General features: G+C 37.4%; 1 protein-coding gene across 2 annotated transcripts in view; it reads left to right on the top strand.

Annotated features, from left to right (window-relative positions):
* The window catches only part of BMPR1A (bone morphogenetic protein receptor type 1A), a 142114-nt gene that overhangs the window by 102405 nt on the left and 19534 nt on the right, over nucleotides 1-20175 (top strand). The window contains exons 3-6 of one of the 2 annotated variants that reach the window (XM_070364534.1): nucleotides 6825-7044; nucleotides 11238-11400; nucleotides 13240-13342; nucleotides 19915-20011. In XM_070364534.1, the coding sequence (XP_070220635.1) occupies nucleotides 6978-7044; nucleotides 11238-11400; nucleotides 13240-13342; nucleotides 19915-20011 (430 nt within the window). In that variant the 5' untranslated portion in view covers nucleotides 6825-6977. The remainder of the gene's footprint in view (nucleotides 1-6824; nucleotides 7045-11237; nucleotides 11401-13239; nucleotides 13343-19914; nucleotides 20012-20175) is intronic. The other variant, XM_070364535.1, reaches the window with a different exon arrangement.

The following is a 20175-nucleotide window of genomic DNA, read 5'->3' on the forward strand; positions in this document are numbered from 1 at the left end:
GCATGGATGCTAAGGCAGGCTTTTTGATGAGATGCCTGTGTATTACCACAGATAACTCACAGAACTTTATTTAAGCATGTTATTTTGTTAAGGTTTTGTGTTTAAATATGAGTGACTTTTTTACACTAATATAAAAACAACCTGAGTAGTGCTGCTCCGTTTGTATATGTGTTTATTGGTTCAGGGATTGATGGGGTGGAAGTTGGAAACGGGAAAAGATGGATGAGTTGCTTGTTAAGGGAAAAGACAATATTCTTATGCTAATCCAAGCTCTGGATCAGGAGCAAAGCAGCCATGCAAACAATGGCTGTGGAGCCAGAAAGTCTGCAGTGAGTCTAGTCCTTCTCAGAAAGCTTGTCAGACCAGGCGCCTGGAGCTGCCCAGGGGGAGGGACCCCTGGAAGGGAGAGTTTTCTCCTTACTACTTTATGGAGTTGGCAGTTGGCCAGCTTGTTGAAAATTCCCAAACCTCACTACTAGAAAGTAAAAATTAAGGGTGGAGGGCTTAACGGGAAGCGGAAAGAATGACTTTAGTCTGTTTTTTCAGCTGACTTTGGCCTTTTCCTTTTTTTTTTTTTTTTTTTAATCCTGATAGAACTATTGGTTTAGCTTTCTTGCTATTTGCGAAGCTTTAATTTTTTTATTTAAGAATAATTTATATTTTATTGAGTAATGTTGTCATAGTCTTATTTTCCTGAAGAAGAAGCCACCAATCTATGTATACAGGAAAGGAAAGTAAATCTATTTAGATTCCTATTTGGACTAACTAATAATAGCTTTTAAACACTAGCATCATTTAAAAATTTTGATCATGTGGCATTTCAAATGTCATTTCCTTATATTCTTAACATTGTATGATCAGATATTTTTAATTTTAATATAAAAATTCCAATGAACTATTCTAGGAATTTAAAAATACGTATATTTTCAGGTATTAGGATTATAAAATACTCAGTTTCAGGAATGGTTGCAAAATAAGTTTACTATTTTTGTTATATTATGATTATAGAAAAAGTTAGATCAGATCAGATCAGTCGCTCAGTCGTGTCCGACTCTTTGCGACCCCATGAATCGCAGCACGCCAGGCCTCTCTGTCCAACACCAACTCCCAGAGTTCACTCAGACTCACGTCCATCGAGTCAGTGATGCCATCCAGCCATCTCATCCTCTGTCGTCCCCTTCTCCTCCTGCCCCCAATCCCTCCCAGCATCAGAGTCTTTTCCAGTGAGTCAAATATGCTGGGACAAATAAAGGGAAAGTCATCCGTATTTTTATTATTAATTACAACAGTAACAGCTGACATGTATTTACTGAATGCTTAATCCTTAGATCCAAGGCACTAACTCATTTGGGTTAGTAATACTGTTCCCATTTTGTGGCTGAGGAAACTGAGAGAGACCTAGATAGCTTGAATAACTTCCCCCAAATTACATAGCAAATAAATAGTGGAGCTGATTTTTGAAACCAATAGACAGACATCAGAATTTACTTTCTTCAGTTTGCCAGGATATTATGTGAAATAAGTGCCTTTATATAGAACACAAAACTAATGTTATCTTTATGGACTCCATAGTTTAAAAAGGCAGATGTAACAGTGTATAGTGTGGAACTAGGGACAGTTTTTTCCCCCACAAAAAATAAACCTTACTTGCTGAGGTCATTTAAATATAAAGAACATATTTTTGATTACTCCTTTGAAAGAAAGATGTTAGAATGTTATCCAGTTAGTTCTTTGGGCGTTGGGACTGTTTATGTTATACCTTTTTTTTTCTTTTTTTTCTGTTTTGGTTGCACCATGAGGCTTGTGGGATCTTAGTTCCCTGACCGGGACCCAACCCAGGCCCTTGGCAGGTAAAGCACAGAGCCCTGACCGCTGGCCTGTGAGGGAACCCCCTATTTATGTTATGCTTTTATTGTTATACTCTGACTCAACTACGCTTTTCAGACGTGTGCCTTTTGGTTGACTGCGTAATAACTTAGAGTGATCAGGCTTTTATTATTTCAACAAATTTCTCAGAATGACTGTATTATAGCAATGGATGTTATCTACTGCTGCCCAGCAAATTACCAAAAATCTTAGCAGCTTAAAACATCCAGCATTTATCATCATTTCATACATTTTCTAACCATTAGGAGTCTACCAAAGGCTTAGTTGGATGGCTCTAGTTTAAGGTCTCATAAATTGTAGTTAAGATACCTGTGAAGCTGCAGTTACTGGAAAGCTTCCCTGGCACTGACCGATCCACCGCCAAGGTGGCTCACTCACATAGTTGTTGGCTTGCTTGCTTGTGTGCTAAGTCGCTTCAGTCGTGTCCGACTCTGTGCGACCCCATAGACGGCAGCCCACCAGGCTCCCCCATCCCTGGGATTCTCTAGGCAAGAATACTGGAGTGGGTTGCCATTTCCTTCTCCAGTGCATGAAAGTGAAAAGTGAAAGTGAGTCCGACTCTTCTCGACCCCACGGACTGCAGCCCACTAGGCTTCTCCGTTCGTGGGATTTTCCAGGCAAGAGTACTGGAGTGGGGTGCCATTGCCTTCTCCGTAATTGTTGGCAGGAGGCCCCAGTTCTTTTCCACAGGGACCTCTCCATAAGGCTGTGTGGGTGTCCTTACTACATGGCAGCTAGCTTCTTCCCTCAGAGTATTTCAATAGTGAGTAGGGAGGAATCTGAAATGCCTTTTATGATCTAGTTTCAGAAGACAAAATCTGTTGTTTCCATTTTATTTTAGTTTGTTAGAAATGAGTCTTTAAGCCCACTGGGAATTCAAGAGAGGGAATTAGGCTTCATCTTTTGAAGACAGTGTCAGAGCATTTGTGGATCACCGTAGTTATCTTTTGGTAGATTGGTGGGGTTTTTTTAACTGAAAAATAACACTTACGAATAGTAGTTTATATCTCAGCTGTGGTAATACACACTACATTAATATTGTACATGACAGAGCCTGGATCATGAATTTATTTTATTGGTGAATGCCAAATAAATATATGTGATGTTAATGCTTTTATTAATACAGTTTTTGAATGAACATTGGTGTTCTGGCACTGTTTCCTCTTTCCATTCTTAGAAGGCTGTCTCATATAGGACCATAGCTTTAAATATCTCTATGTTGTTGACACAACAGATTTATATCTTCAGTCTCAGAAGTTTCCTTTAAGTTTCAGAACCAGATGCCCATTAGACATTCCCTTTGAGTAATTTCAAATGTCTAAAGTTGAACCATTGATCTCTTCTTCCCACTCCTTTCAAAGTCCGTTTGTCCCCATTTCAGTAATTGCTCGTGCCAGAAACGTAGGGATTTTTTTTTTTTGACTCCTCGCTCTCCCTTACCCCGTGTCTAACCCATCACCAGGGCCTACTGGGTCTGTTTGTGAAGTGTGTCTTGAATCCATCCACTGTGGCACTCCTGCCATAATCCTAACCACCACTGTCCCTCTCCTGAACTGCTACAGTATCTTCTTAGTGGTCTGTTTGCTTCTCCTTTTGTTCTCTCCAGTCCATTGCACAGAAACCAGATAACTACGTTCCTATCCCACTTACGTTTCAATCCCAAATTCACACATGGTCTTGCCTGACCTGGTCCTTGACTTTTCTGCCTCTTCAGCCTCAGCATTGACCATATTACCCCTCTTTCCCAACATTTCAGAATCCTTGTTCTTCTTGGCCTCATAATCTTTGTGCAGGCTGTTCTGCTGCCTCCAATCCCCTCTCCCCAGCCTTGTTGCTTTACCTGAGTAAATAATTCTTTTATTCATCAGATCACACCTGAAATGTCACTTTTCAACATTGCTTCCCTTGACCTGTCTATCCTCTAGGACCTGACGCTTTTCTTTCTTTGCACTTCCTCAGATTGTGATTGTGTGTCATTTGTATTGTCTTGTTTGATGTTTTAATTGTCTTATTGATTGTGAGCTCCATGAAGGTTCGATCTGTTTTGCTCTGTCAGTATATTACTGTTATATACAGGATCGTGTATATAATAGGCTCTTAATAAACGTTTGGGAAGTAAATTAATATTCATTGGCAAGAACGCTGTTCACTCAGGACTTAAGAGTTGGAAGGAATCTGATGAATCATTTATTGGTCTAGTCTTGTTTCCATCATTCCTGTCATGTCCTTGACAGAGGTGCATTGATACTTTATTCCTTCGATATTCTGTGAGCAAGGGTCACTGGTCCTTTCCGTTGTATCTCAAGTGTAGTCATTTCTCTGTCCTTTGCATTCTTGTCATTTTCTAAAGTATTTAAGAGTCCTGACCAGGTGGAATAAAGTGAGATGGTTACTCCTTTGACTGTGGCAGTGTTCTTCTATCAGCGCTTGATTAGATTATCTTTTCTTAGCAGTTGGTCTTAAGCACTGATGCTTTTTGAGCTTGTAGTCAGCTAAAACCTAACATTTTTCTTTTAAAGATTAGGGGCTCTCTTTGTTAGATTACAATGAAGCTCTTGAAGCTGTTTACCCTCAGCCCTCTCTTAGCTAACGCTGTTCTCCATAAGTTGTGGGAGAGTTTTTAGTATAAAAATGCCTCGCAGCTGGGATCGTCACAGGAGCACAGCTGGGATCGTCACGGTGGCACCTACCACTCCCTGTGCAGGGTTTGCAAGTATGCCATAAACATGTGTGAGAAGAAACTTTTTTTAAGCACCTGCTCTGTAGCAGGCTTTTCTAAATACTTTATGAAGTAATGTACATAAAATATCCAGGACGGCAACTTAGGGTAGCATTTAACACATGGACACCCACATTAGATATTGTTGATTAGAATGATGGCCCTACCTCTTAGCAACTGTGTCATCTTTGATAAATTCCTTAAACTCCACGTGCCTTAGTTTCCTCATCTGTAAAACTATTATTGAAAATAACAAGCCTATCTTGTAAGATGGTTGTAATGGTTCTGTAAATTAATATATTCAAAGCATTCATAATAGTTCTGCTACTTAGAGGTGAATATATGTTAGGTATTACCTCATTTAGTTCTCAGAATAAATATTCTCAGAATATAATTCCAGTTTTACAGATGAGGAAACTCATCCAGAGAGGTGAGGTTACTTCTTTAAGGCAGATCCAAGATTTAAACTTGTGCCAAGAGTGGTAGAGTTGCAGATGTTTGTGTGGAAGGAATCACACGTGATCCCTTTGCTTTGAAAGGGACTGTACGTGTACAGATGCCTAGGGTCTCACTGACTGCAGAATGCCTTGCCTGTACTTCTAATGAGACAAGACCACATATTCAGTAAATAAACTGATGAAGAAGCAGTGACACGGAAAGATGGAATCAGTCACGTCAGTCAGTTTTCTGGCCAAGACTCTGAGGTCCTTGAAGCAGAATCTGTCATATTTTTATTTGTAGCCCCTTGCATTAATGTGTAATACATACTCAGAAAACACTGTTGGTGAATAAGTGAGTAAACTAATAAATGTATGAAGGTATAAGGAGAGAGTGAGAGCTACTAATAAGAGAGGCAGGAATGATGCCAGGGTTTTGGGCAAGGCTGACTGGAGAGATGGCATCACCATCCTCTGTGATAGCAGATGGAGGAGGAAGAGAAGAAGGCATGTCTAGAGGAATGGGAAGAAAAGTTAGTAAGTTTGATTTGGGCAGATGGAATGCAATCCTAGCCGAGTATTTAATAGACATATAGAATAAGGAGAGAGATCAGGGTTGGAAATATACTGGAAAATTCCTTTGAATTTGAATCATGGAAGAGGTATCCCTAGAATCACAATCCCATAATTTGAAGAAGTGAGTTTTCTTAAAAATACTGTTAAAGTCATCATTATAGATGCTATTCTGTAATAATTTTAGACTTTACATCTTAACTTTCTCAGCACTGTGTCAATGAAAAGCAGTTTAACGTCATAGTAGAGAAGTGAGAAATTGCAGAGATTTTAGAATAAACCATATATATAAAATGCAAAATATAAATGACATCTCACTCTAAACCTTATTTCCTCAATTCTCAAAGTGCCTTTGGAGAGCTAGTTAGAGTGAAAAATTATTAGCTAAAATAGAAATCTTGATTTATTTATGGGAGAGTTCATGCCAGGGTAATTATTTTACAAATAAAAGCATTTTCACTTAGGAATAGTTCGGGTTTAAGTCAGTAAAATCAGTTGCCTGGACCAGTAGAATGAGGGAGAAATAGAATCATATTCATTTTTATACACACTAGCCTTTTTTTCTGTTAACTATTTAACTATTTTATAATTGTCAAACCTTAATTGGAGAGGTTATGTTTCATGTCATCCGTATTAAAAGCTCAGTTTTCTCCTAATGAAGTCAGATTTGAAATATTTTATGGAAATAATTTTATTTAAGGCATATTTCTATTGTTTTTCCTTTAATGATGAAGCACACTGCATATTTAAATGTTTTTCTAGATAGACTTTCTCTTCTATCTATAGAATAAGTTATTAGAAGACTCAAAGTGTTTTATCACATCTACTGAGAGATTATTAATTGTTTAGTGTTTTAAATTCAATTCTTCCTGCTTTATTCTTAATATATTTAGAAATTTTCTTAATGGTGTTAAAAGTGTTTTATTTAGAGCAACCAGAAAAGACTATTGAGATTATTAGTGTTCTTATCTTTTTTTACCTAAGGTTAATTTAAGATCAGGAGAAGTGGCAACCTATTACTAAATTATTTTAAGCTTTTGAATTATAGTGCCTTTTTTTTTTTCTTTTAACAAAGATAGCTTTAATCTTTGAAAATGTACTCTATTGTTTAAAGATATGTTTGGGCATTTGTTTTCCTCTCTTAGTTTGTTAGAAATCTTCTAGAATTCAGTTATGTTCATTTCCTTTTTAATATTTTTATCTTTTAGGAGTCAGGAAGAAAGCAGTGGAAGTTGGAGTCATTGTTACCTGATTGAGACTTTTTACAAGAAAGTCTGATTGAATAAAAGTCTTTTAAATTAGTGACCATACAAGACCAGTTTTTAAAGGTAACACTGTACAGGAAACGTTAAAATTGAACAATGACTCAGCTATACATTTACATCAGGTTATTGGGAGCCTATCTGTTCGTCATTTCTCATGTTCAAGGTAAATTCATTTAAGCAATCTTATCTCTTTTGTTAGTCATTTATTTCTGTATATAAAAAAAAGACTCATTATTAGGACTGCTCTTTCAACTCATGTCCCATTTTGAACAGTTAGGCCCAGTATGCCAATAGCTTTTAAAAGTATAGAGGCAAAGGATAGACACATGCTAAGTAATTTTTGAACTTTACTATGACAAAAACATTTCCAAGTCTCTATAATAAAATCTCAGCCTCTTTGAACCTATTCTGTTATCTGCAACATAGGCATTATGATATGCAACATCAGGTTTTAGGAGGATTAAATGAGGTAAAATGTAAAGTAGCTGACTTAGTGCCTGACACACAGGATAATAGATACTCAGGACTTGGTTTTAAAATTCCTCTCCTTTAAATTACAATAAGGAATAAACAGTTTTTTTTCAAAAGCATTGTTGTTAAAAGAGTTTAAAAAGATACATATTATGTCTATGTGCCAAATATTAAAATTGAGTACTCCAAAGTTTTATTCATGACCAGTATTGTAATTCTGCATTGTGCATTTACAGCATAGAACTCCCAGACAGGAAGTTATTGTGATGATTCTTAGGATCGAGTGGGCTAGATATTTCCACATGAGCTTCCTCCTGTGGTTTAATTAGGACAGTATTTTCAACTAAGGAAAGTGCTGTTTGACAAAATGGTTTTGTAGAACGTACTGAACATCTTTGTTCTCTTAAGTTTATGTCTTTAAAGATTTTTCTTCATGTTTTGTTCACAGTGACAATTAATATCCGCTGATAAGAATTAGGGTTAACAGCATGAACCTTTACATTTTCATTTTAAAGAATGAATGTTACAGTGAAATCTTAGCTTCTTTGTATTTTGTCTTGGGCTTAGCACCCTTATTCCATGCCTGAGTACGAGAGTGCTCTTGCAAAAGCTGCGTTTTTGTGTGAAACATTACATTATTTAATAAAACATCTTTATTTTAATTCTGTTATTACATGCCTTGTTGATCAGTACCAATCAAAGCTGTCATAGTTTTAAGATGAGTTAAATTAATAGTAACATTAGTATAGCATTTGCTACCTTACTCCCAGGTAATCACTATTTGGTATTAAATTTTTTTAATCTCCACAGTATGATACAAAATTCTCATTCCCCATCTTAAGTTGTTACATAATAAGCTTTTTTTTTTTTTTGACCATGCCATGTGGCATGTGATACCTTAGTCTCCCAACCAGGGATCAGACCTGCTTCCCCTGCAGTGGAAGCTTGGAATCTTCACTACTAGACTGCCAGGGAAGTCCCAATAAGCTTTTATTAGATGAAATAAATTGGGTTTTAGTTAACAAATTTAAATGAAAAGTCTTAACACTATATTTCTCTGAGGAAGAGCAAAATTTATTACATTTCCTTTCAAAGAAGGTTAGTCTTTGATAACTTATTATTTGCCTTATTTGCCTTCAAATAATAAGATTAAAATATTTGCTCTTAATGAAAAGAACTAAAACCAATGTGCAAAAATTATTTCTTAGCAGTTACTAAAGATTGCTAGAGTGGTGTTACATATATAACCTGTAGCTTCAGCCCACCCTCCGACTTACAATTTTATGCTTTGTAAACACAGGACTTGTGGGTAGAAAGAAATTGGCATGTTGTAGGAACTGACACAGGTCTTTATGTCTGGGTGTGACGGACAGGAAGTGCTGTGAGTTGATGATGGAGACGCCCACAGGGCCCAAATCCTGTGGGGTGTCAGTAGGCACGGTGAAGGAAGTTGAACTGTATTCTGAGTGTATATGAAGCCATTCAGCCGTTTTAAGCAGATGAGTGATGAGATCAGATTTAGGTTTATAGGGTAACTCTGGCTGCTCTGTAGGAGACGGACTGGATGGGCAAGCGCAGAGGTCGGGAGGTCAGTGTCGGATTCTTGTATTTCGGAAGTGACATAATGCACCCGGGAAATGGCAGTGGAGTTGGACCAAAGTGAGAAAAAGTGAGATACATTTCGAAGGCTGAGCCCGGGGAGGGCCAGGCTTGAGGAGCAAAGTCAAGCACTCCGTTTTAGATGAGTTTGTTTTGAGATGCTTAAGCACCCGGGGAGGGGAGGGTGCGGAGAGGAAGAGGTGCTGTCACCCGGGGAGGGTGCGGAGAGGCTGTACTTAGTGCCTGCACCTGTACGCGGTGAAGCTTTGCAACTTGAAGGTGTAGCTCGGGTTTCTTTGCTCTTGACCCCCTAGAGTGAGTCTGTGTTACTGGCCCCTTCGTTTACATAGCGCCTTTGTAGTCTATCGCGCTCTGAATGTATTTATGTGCTTATCCTCTCCACACACATACATCTTTGCCTTCTTCCAGGTTTCTCAAGAACCAGATCAGTTTCCAGCATTCAGTAACTTGCCTGCACGTAGTAGCCTCTAATTAGCTGCTGTTTTGTTAATTAAATATTTGAGATAATATAAACCCCAGATGCAAATTATTGCAATTAAAGTATTTTTAGCTCTTAAATTCAGTGTTCTAGAAAGTTATGTGTATTAACCATCATGTAAGTGAATTTTCCAGGTATTGGTGATCTTTTGGTAATTTTTTTGTTCTTAGTACTATCTTCATTTATTCACTTTTATATTTAAGCCCTTTATTATGAATTCATTTGATCTATATATAATCTCTTAATTGGAAATTATTATCATCATTTTTTATAGATAAAGGCCTGAAGTTGAGAGAGTAACTTATCAGTTGAGATATTCAAGACTTGAACCTTTGACTTCTCACTGTTATTTCAGTGTTATTTCTGCCATACTATACTGCTTGTTCTGTGTACCACTAGATTTTTGAAAAAAAACCAGCTATGTGCACATATTACTTGCCATTTGGTCTCCATAGTTGCATTGATGCTTCCTTCTGTAACTGTAATAGGGTTTTAAAGCCGGTTAAGAGGCCTCAGGTGTGTTGCGGTCCTGTGCTCTTACTGAGTAAATGAGGGTGAAGTGACATGCGTTGTCTGTAATCAGCTCAGTCAGTGGTGCAGGGGCGTCGTAGACGAGACTCCAGGTTTCCTGTTTCATGCCAGCGTATCTCTTCCCTTCTTGAAACTCTTCCCCCCGCCCCACCCCACACACACCCTTTTTTTTCTCTTGATGTTAACATAAATGAAGTCTATGTTTTGTAGCAGTTTAAAGGATTAAGTGAGGATTATTAAAATTTAAGGCATGGAATCACTAAAGTTTATTTAGCAGCACATTCTTTTCTGGTTATTCATGGGTGTGTGCATTATTTTTTCTTTTTTCAGTAGTTCTCACCAGAATAGCTAAATTTTAAGTCAAGTTCACATTATGCCTTGAATAACTCGTTTAACATTTATAATGAAACACATACATAATTCTTTTAATATTTTATACCTGTTTGGCTCTACATTTTATTCTCTGGAGATCTACCCCCACAAGGGGTAGCCTAGCTGATTTCACTTTTCAGAGGGAGGAATTACTAAAACGTTGCTTGCGTTCCCTTCTGCTTTCAGTCTGAAAGAATCAGTGCCAAATATGCCAGTAAGTGTCATTTGCGGCTACGATACTCTAATACGAGAACACAGTTCTGTGTGCATGCTCTAACTACCGCCCTACAAGCAACCTTCAGTTTCGGGCAGCACAGTCTGGGTTTGAACCAATGACCTTGAGAATAAAAGGCACCAGATAATATGATTAGTCCCCAAACTCTCACAATTCCCTTACTTAAGCAATTAAAACCCAGAGCGAAATGCTTAGTAACTTCACTTTCGCATAGAGGTACGTACAAATAAAGGGCTTACTTTTTGTAAGCTGGTCACAAGTTTTGAACCAAAGTGTCTTTAAAAGGAACCATAATTTGTCAATTTTTTAATCATTGGGAATAATCTCACTGTTCTGAAATTGCTTTCCACTTTGTACCTTTCTTACAAGTTACGACCATTTTCTACCTTGTGCCGCTCCTGTCTTTCACTAGTGCAAACATTGTAACGTCGTCATCTCCGTATATCCCATGAGAGCTGAGGCAGTTTTTCTGTGCATTTTAGGCTGTTAATAAACGTAATCATATAAATAAAGCTTATTTTTAATTAAAAGCACACAACTACGATTAATGCAATTAAGAAAGCATAGAAACTTCTCCTAACTGAAAAATTGGAATAAAAGAATTAGATTTTCAGAAATGGTTCATTTACACTTTCACATTTGAATACAGGGCAGAATCTAGACAGCGTGCTCCATGGTACTGGGATGAAATCAGACTCCGATCCGAAAAAGTCAGAAAATGGAGTAACCTTAGCACCAGAGGACACCTTGCCTTTTTTAAAGTGCTACTGCTCAGGACACTGCCCAGATGATGCTATTAATAACACATGCATGTAAGTATTTTATGCTTCTTAAAGTTATAAGAATAGGGTTGCATTTAGTGCTATTTTAAGAATCGTTTACTTTGTCTAAATTTTTTTCTCTAACTCTATATGGTATCTCTCCAAAGAGCCAAAAGCTTCTTGTTCTTTATATAGGAACATTTATTAAGTGATTGATGGTTATTTTCTTAGAGTAACATTGTAATATAGCTTTTAAAAGAGGTAAAAGAAATCTGGTATTTGTCATTTTAGGTTTATTTAGTGACCTTTTTATCGGAAAGTTCTTGATGCTCATTGTAGATAACGTAGAGATTATTAAAAAGAAACATGAATTATTGAAAACTCACGTAAACCTTGTAATTCTAACTTGGTTGAAATATTTTACAGGTCTACAAGAATGACATTGTGATAGTTAAATTATTGAAATATTTTACAGGTCTACAAGAATGACATTGTGATAGTTAAATAATTGAAATATTTTACAGGTCTACAAGAATGACATTGTGATAGTTAAATAACTTTATTTTCTTATAAGTGAACCCCCAGTCTAAATCTGCTTTATGTAACCACTTTAATTTTTCTACTTAATTTTATGTTAACTATTTAATATTTATATATGATCGTCTAATTCTGTTCCATATTCCTAGGGGACAATGAAGAATTAATTGTCTTACTAGTCAAAAAAAAACCCACCCTGAAGGACTCCATCAGTTATCTTCCTGTTACTAAGATATAGTAATCAGTAACTTGTTTTGTACTTTCCTAATACTTTTATGCTCTTTGAATGTGAACAGATATATAGTCAAAAAGTATACATATAAAATATTGAAATTGTATGATCGTTCACCATGTCTTAGATTTGTTGTTTGTTCTCATAGTGGTTGACTTTACTGTAACAGACTGGTTGGTCTGTGTTAGGAGGTGCTCCCTGTTATATTACCAAATGACTTCCTGCCAGACTTCTTGTCTGTAGTTCCTACTTGGTCCATGTGAGCTATTTGTTAGAGGCTTGGGTAACCCAGAGTAAAACTTAGTGATCAGTTTTAACAGAATTTCATCCTGTCACACTTAACATTTTCTCATTTCAGAAAATGAAAAATTCTACGAGAATCTTAACTGTAACAGTACACTTACTGATGTGAATAGTAAGGAGGAACACAAAATAATCTTTTAGATATTTCTTCTACTCATTAAAGCTTGAATGTATTAGGAGAAAATCTGGCATACTAATACCTAAGTAACATTTAATTTAATACAAATACATTTATATACATTTCTTGAAAATTCAGCTATTCAGAAGTTCTCCTTTTATCCTTATCACATTAAATAAAAAGTGCCTCAGAATCTTTGTTAGTCAGATCTTCCCAAATATACTTTTCTTTGTCATTGAATCTATTTTTATGGTTCACCGAGAAGGTTTTTTTATTCATAATATTGTGTATAGTATGGGAATACTGAAAATCTTATGGATGAAAAGAGACAAAGTTATTTTTAAGTATATTTGTAAGCATTAAAGATTATCTACTTTATAAAGTTTTATAGTTTTTCTGTGATCACATGACTGTGATTAGCAAAGAAAAGTTAAATAGTATTTCATATTTGGGGGGACTTGTTTAAAAGAAATCCTTTACTGCCTGACACTGGAATTTTATTCGACCTGTAGATTTTAGTTCAAATACGACAACTTTTATTTGCCTTAAAATGCATGTGGATTTGCCAGTAAATCACTCTGAATGTAATTCTTACTCAAAACTAAAAGCCATCATTAACTGGTCACATTCAAACTGAGATTTAATTAGTACCTTCCGATTTGGAGTTGATCTTTTGTCTTTTTGGCTTTTTTTCTTTTAGAACTAATGGGCATTGCTTTGCCATCATAGAAGAAGATGACCAGGGAGAAACCACATTAGCTTCAGGGTGTATGAAATATGAAGGATCTGATTTTCAGTGCAAGGTAATATCTAATTTGAGGCCTATGAAATTAAGAAGGGAGGGGCCACAGGAAAAACATTGACTCCTCAAGGAGAAGTGTGCCTGGTCTGCATATTGCTATGTGTTCTGGGAACAAATATATTGGAGGAAGCTTAGCTCTTACTTCAGGTTATACGATTGTGTCAATTGAAATTACAGATTATTTTACTTTTTAAAAAAGTTTTAAATTATCTGTTTTTAAATTGTCAAACCTGTAAAAAAAAAAAAAATAATGCTGTCACACTTATTTGTACATTATAAAATGGATTAGAAAGACTTCAAAATGACGAGTAATAACCTTTATAACTCCCCAAGATAACGTAGAAATGTTAAGCCCTTGTAAGATCTCAGTGGAGTTACTCCTCCAGCAAAGGAGTCAGAGGATTGGTAATAGTTTATGAACATATTGATGGCTTTGGGTTATAAGCCTAATGTCTTCAAAATCTTGTATAATAATTTTGCCCCAGGTGATCTTTCCACTGTTTTTGAAAACTGCTCCAGAGAGAACTGTTTATTAACAAATTTAAGCCTCAACTGTTTTAGAAAATTATTCAAATCAGTGAGAAACTCTCAGGATTGGTAGAAACTTAGGCACACACACAAATGCACACATGCAGACAGTCACATACACGGCATCCTATTTTCTATTTGCTTCACCTGTAGCAATAAGGGGCTCATTACCTCCCAAGCCCACCTGTTCCTTTTGTAGTAATGACCTCACCTTATCCTTAGAAAGTTTTTCTTCCACATCTCTCTTCCTTTGTCCTTTTTTGGATCATAGAGAACAAATTGAATCCCTTTTTAATATGGTCACCCTTTACTATGTGAAGAAATCTTTTTGTATTACTTCACTCCTCATACACTATAGTTTTTACCCAATGAAAATAATAGTTCAAAATAACTTCAACTACTCCTTACATAGGATCAGCTTTAGAGTTACTCACTGTTCAGTTTCTCAGTGTAATATGCAGAATTGACTCTGGTCTGGCGAGGAAAAACAAGCAAAGAGTTAGTAACTCCTCCTGAATGCAGCAAAATTTCATGGTCGAGGTTTATCCTACCTTATTCTTAAATAAGATACTGAGTTTTCTGTCAGCTGAAATCCCAGGATCTTTCACCCATGCAACTGCTCAGCCATCTCCATTCTTCATTGGTGCTGTGGGTTTCTTGACACAAATAACTAAATGAGCATGGAGTGAATTTTGTTACATGGTTGTCACATAGTTGTCAAAGTTAAATTTCGTTGCATTAAAATTAACCCTTTGCCCTTACCTGTCGGGATTCAGGAGATGCTCATTTGTTTTTGTCTCTTCCGGTTCTGTTTATCAACCACACTTCAGTGTACTTTTTAATCACTTAAAAATGTTGACGAAAGACCTCTCTATGGTTAGAGCACTGAGCTGGGCAGTAACAACCAGTGCCTCACAGGCCCCTCAACCAGGCCTGTCCCAAATGAATATGTCAGTCTAGTTTAGTTATGAAGCTTGACAGTGTGTTCAGATGGAAGTGCCGCCTCTTAACTAGCTGTGGAACTGTGGGCAAGAAACTTTACTCTCCTGTTGTTTTCTTATTAGCCAAAGAGTTCCTGTAAGAATCAATAGGAGACAGTACATATGCAGAGTTTAGCACAACTGGCACATAGTAAGGACTTAATAAATGTTAGCTTTTACCATATTGAAAATGTAGTTGAGAGCAGGCTTTCAGCTGAATCACACATGCCCCTGAGCGCACGCTGACCACAGTGCCTGAGCACCGCTGGGCACACGGATGGTTTTAAGGGAATCGGTTCACAGATCTGAGCTTCCATAGAGCCTGTTGCTTCATATGTATCTGCCTGAGACCAGAGCTTCTCAAGCAGTTTCTCTGTTCCTCCCTCTCCACAATCAGCCTTCTCACGGTTTCCTGATTAGTGGCCTGGAATGTAAATCCTCAAGTTCCTGAATGCTGTTATAATTCAAAATCTTAGTACCAGTGTGGGGAACATGGGGATAGCAAATATATTTGCATGTTTGGTAGTTCATCATTTTTTGCTTTCAACCAAACTGCTTCATTTAAAATAACTTTTCATAGTAGGATTATTATAGATCTTTGTCATACGATTGGAAGGTCTTCAAAGAATTATGGGGCAGTGGTACAACAAATCCTTCCATTACCATCTTTTTGTTTAACAAAAAATCTTAGTACTCACCCAAAAAGAGGAAAAGAGAGAAATAGGAATAAAGTTAAATGCCAGACTCTTCTCATTCTAGCAATAAGTAATTGTCCATGAATTTATAAACTAGTTTTATTTAAGTCCTGTCCATCTCATACCTTTCCAATAAAATTTTCTTTTTATGTAGAGGTTATAATGTACATGTAATTTTGATTAATTTTATACTAATAATTGTGATGATAAGTCAAGCCAGAATAATTTTTTAAGACTTAAAGATATCCTATCACAGGAAGTAAAGAGATTAATTTATATTTATATATGTTTATTTTTGAGGGAGAGAATTATATCATGATATATTACATTAGGGCATAATGATTGTGGGAAATGTGGAAACGAAATAGCATAAGGAGAAAAAGGAATGCTATAACATTTTCCGATTTGCCCATTTATTTTTTAAAATAGTGATAATGGGTATTGAATTGGTATTTTATTTAGATGCTCCTGAATAGATTTGAGTTATTTTAACTTTGTTTTAAAAAGTGCAGTAAGTAAGCTATTATCAATACATTCTTTGCACCTATTTATAATGAAAAATTTTAGATGTTAGCCTAAAAATATATAAGGGAATACATCGTGTTTCGGAATTCATTTAGAGGGGTGGTTGTTCAGTCGCTAAGTCGTGTCCGACTTTGCAGCCCCGTGCAACACACCAGGCCTCCATGTTCCTCACTATCTCCCAGAGTCTGCCTGAGTTCATGTCCACTGATCTAGGGGTTACACAGACGAAAATGTTGACAACCACTTGGGTTACCTTCTGTGTATCTTGCTACAAATCACTGTTAACTTACCTGGCACCTCACCTGAGCAGAACAGCTATTCTGCGGGCACCTCACCCTTTCCTCCCGGTGCGTCCACACGCTGTCGGTTTTGGGTCAAAACAGTCTCAAGTGCTAGTCACCGTTCTTTTCCCAGGCCTCGATTTCCCTCATACCATCCAGCCTCTGTGGGTAGATACAGCGTATTGTCTCTTCCTGTAGGGTGAGTTATTCCTCAGAAGAAGCATTGCCATCCCAGGCCTCGATTTCCCCTCATACCATCCAGCCTCTGTGGGTAGATACAGCGTATTGTCTCTTCCTGTAGGGTGAGTTATTCCTCAGAAGAAGCATTGCCATCCCAGGCCTCGATTTCCCTCATACCATCCAGCCTCTGTGGGTAGATACAGCGTATTGTCTCTTCCTGTAGGGTGAGTTATTCCTCAGAAGAAGCATTGCCATCCCAGGCCTCGATTTCCCCTCATACCATCCAGCCTCTGTGGGTAGACACAGCGTATTGTCTCTTCCTGTAGGGTGAGTTATTCCTCAGAAGAAGCATTGCCATCCCAGGCCTCGATTTCCCTCATACCATCCAGCCTCTGTGGGTAGATACAGCGTATTGTCTCTTCCTGTAGGGTGAGTTATTCCTCAGAAGAAGCATTGCCATCCCAGGCCTTGATTTCCCTCATACCATCCAGCCTCTGTGGGTAGATACAGCGTATTGTCTCTTCCTGTAGGGTGAGTTATTCCTCAGAAGAAGCATTGCCATCCCAGGTCTCGATTTCCCCCATACCATTCAGCCTCTGTAGGTAGATACAGCATATTGTCTCTTCCTGTAGGGTGAGTTATTCCTCAGAAGAAGCATTGCCATCCCAGGCCTTGGTTTTCCCTCATACCATCCAGCCTCTGTAGGTAGATACAGCGTATTGTCTCTTCCTGTAGGGTGAGTTATTCCTCAGAAGAAGCATTGCCATTCCTTAGTTTGGTTTCAGTTACTTTCTCCTGTGGCATTCCTCCTAACCCGCCACCCCCATTCACGTTCACTAAATAAGTTAGAATCTCCTCTATTTCATGAATGCCAAGTAAGTTTTTTACCGCACAGGAATTTTTATTGCCCACATAAAATCAGAGATACAAATGGGCTTAGGTCGGGCGTGGCAGTGGGGAGTGCAGGAACCAGAAAGTTTGTGTCGACCGACATCGCAATCTAGACACACTTAACTTTCGCCTTCCCAGATATATAGTTAACCTGTTGAAGGAAGACATGAGTCTCATGTTGCTTATTCTCAGCGAAGCCACAGTGAGTCCTCCCAGAGACTGCAGGCATTTTTGACTTATTCTAGAATCTTGACTGAGATCCATGTCACGTTCATTAGAGGAAGAAGAATTAATTTCTTGAACATTTTACTGTTTACTTTAATATGTTAAGTGCTTGGTACAGTTTATCTCATTTTCTCCCAATTATCCTATAAGGTAGGTATTTTTTATCCTCCATCTTACAGGAGAGGAAGCTAAAGCCCAGAGAGAAGTAAGATCATTGCTCAGGGTCACAAATATAATAAGTGGCAAAGCTAGCATTTAAGCTGTTTGATTGCAGAATCCTTGTTTTCGTAATACTATGCTGCCTCCAATCTGTTGTTGGCAAACACTTTCTTTCCCTTTTAAAAGTAATACAACATTTAGCTATCTAGTTTACAACACTCCTCGTTTCTAAAATCTTTGAATTGTACCTGTCTCAGCCCTCTTCCCAGTGCTCTCATCTTCCTGTGGTAATTCATCTAGCTTTGTGTTGTGTTCTTCAGTCACTAAGTTATGTCCAACTCTCTGCAACCTCACAGACTGTAGCATGCCAGGCTCCTCTATCCTCCACTATCTCCCAGAGTTTGTTCCAATTCATGTCCATTGAGTAGTTGATGCTATCTAACCATCTCATCCTCCACCACCCTCTTCTCTTCCTGCCTTTAATTTTTCCCAGCATCAGGGTCTTTTCCAGTGAGTTGACTCTTTGCATCGAGTGGCCAAAGCATTGGAGCTTAGAAGATAGGAATTCAGACAGAACACAGAAGCATTGCAGGGTCTCTGCGTACCTCTGGGATCCCAGACGTGCTTACCGGGGTTCGGTCTGCGTTCTTCCTACCTGCAGTCATCCCTGAGGGGGAGACTGAGGAGCCAGTGTTCAGGAAACGCCTCTTCTCTTTGTCCTCCGTCGCATTGCGCCTGTCGCCTTGTAGTCCTTCTTCTGGCGCTGCTAAAAACCCTTTGCTGATTTTTCCTTACATTTTCGGTCCTGCAAGGCTAAGCTCATTTTGAACTTTAGCATAGTGGGACTATTCTTGGATGCTTTACACTTCTTTTTATCCATCTTTGATTATACTTCATTCCATCCTTCATGTAAGTTTTCTCTAGATCTGGGATTTTTTTTTTTCCTAGAGTCACTTGTGTAACTTCTGACGCGTCTTCCTTTTCTATTTTTATGATAATTTAAAAGTAACAGTTTGTTAGAAAGTTTAAAATTCAGTTCAAGTGTAAAACGTGTGCTTTTGGAGGTTTCCAAATACTCTTGACCCGTCTTATCTTACGGGGCTCTCAAGTCCCTCATAGAATCCCATGTAGATTCCCTTACGGAATCTCATATTCGCCTTTTTAAAAGGAATACCCGATTATGCCGAGGTCCCCCTTTCTGGCCCTCTGATATTTAAGACTAACACGGTTAATTTCTGCTTATCTTCTTGTTACTTTCATAATGACAGACAGCTCCTTTCTGTTGCTGTTTTGGTCTAGAATGTCACTTCTTTCAGGCAGTGCTGAAATGTCAGCATTCAAATTAAGAACTTCTCAAATACTATATTTTTGGTTAAATAAAACTTCACATATAATTGTTGACATCTGTTCCCATGACTGCAGTCTTTCCCTCGGCTCATTTTCTGATCTATTAGGGACACATATCTGGTTAGTGGTCTCTAACTATCAGAAGTACTGTTTCTATATTTTGCCCTTACCCTCACCACAAACACTTATTTTCTTCTGTATTAAGTTCATTAGTTTCAACATAGTTGTTATATGCAAAATCATCTATCTTCTGCCTATTTGACTACCTTTTATAATATGCAATTTATTTGGCCCAGGACACACTCCAAGTTTTAGTCAGATCTTTAGTCTCATCCATCTAAGTCTCAGTACTACCACGAGTTCATATTTACCCTACTAATTTGTCATTGTAATGAAATGTATTACCCCATCTTTTATAAGAAAAGATCTCATGACTTTGCCATTTTATTAAAAACAAATAGTAATATCTTAAGAAATGCCAAACTTTGGGTTAAAAATATATATAAACTTTTGTTTATTTGTAATTAAGTTATAGTCTAGTGTTCTCAGACACCACATAATACATTCTTCTTCAGGAAAAAAAAAATTTAGAGTCTTCACAATACTATTTCACCACAGATTCAAATTTTTTCCATATCATTTTTCACACATAAACTTGGCAGGTCCTTTTCACTCACTGAATTAGAAATTATATTTTATGAATATTTTAAAAGTTATTTATCAGTTTCATTTATCAAATTATTTCTAATTTTCTTCCTTTAGGATTCACCAAAAGCCCAGCTACGCCGGACAATAGAATGTTGTCGGACCAACTTATGTAACCAGTATTTACAACCTACACTGCCCCCTGTTGTTATAGGTAGGTTAGCAGAGAGAAGTGCACTCATCGTAAATCTCAGTGAACTATTTTCTGTGGTTTTAACAATAAGCAGGCTTTCTAGAGTTCAGGACTACAAGTTATTTTTTCCTTTTAAGATGTAATAGAAAGATAATACATCTTTTTTATTGTTTATTTCCATTGTC

This window comes from Bos mutus, chromosome 28 (genome assembly GCF_027580195.1).
Source record: "Bos mutus isolate GX-2022 chromosome 28, NWIPB_WYAK_1.1, whole genome shotgun sequence".
Classification (NCBI taxonomy): domain Eukaryota; kingdom Metazoa; phylum Chordata; class Mammalia; order Artiodactyla; family Bovidae; genus Bos; species Bos mutus.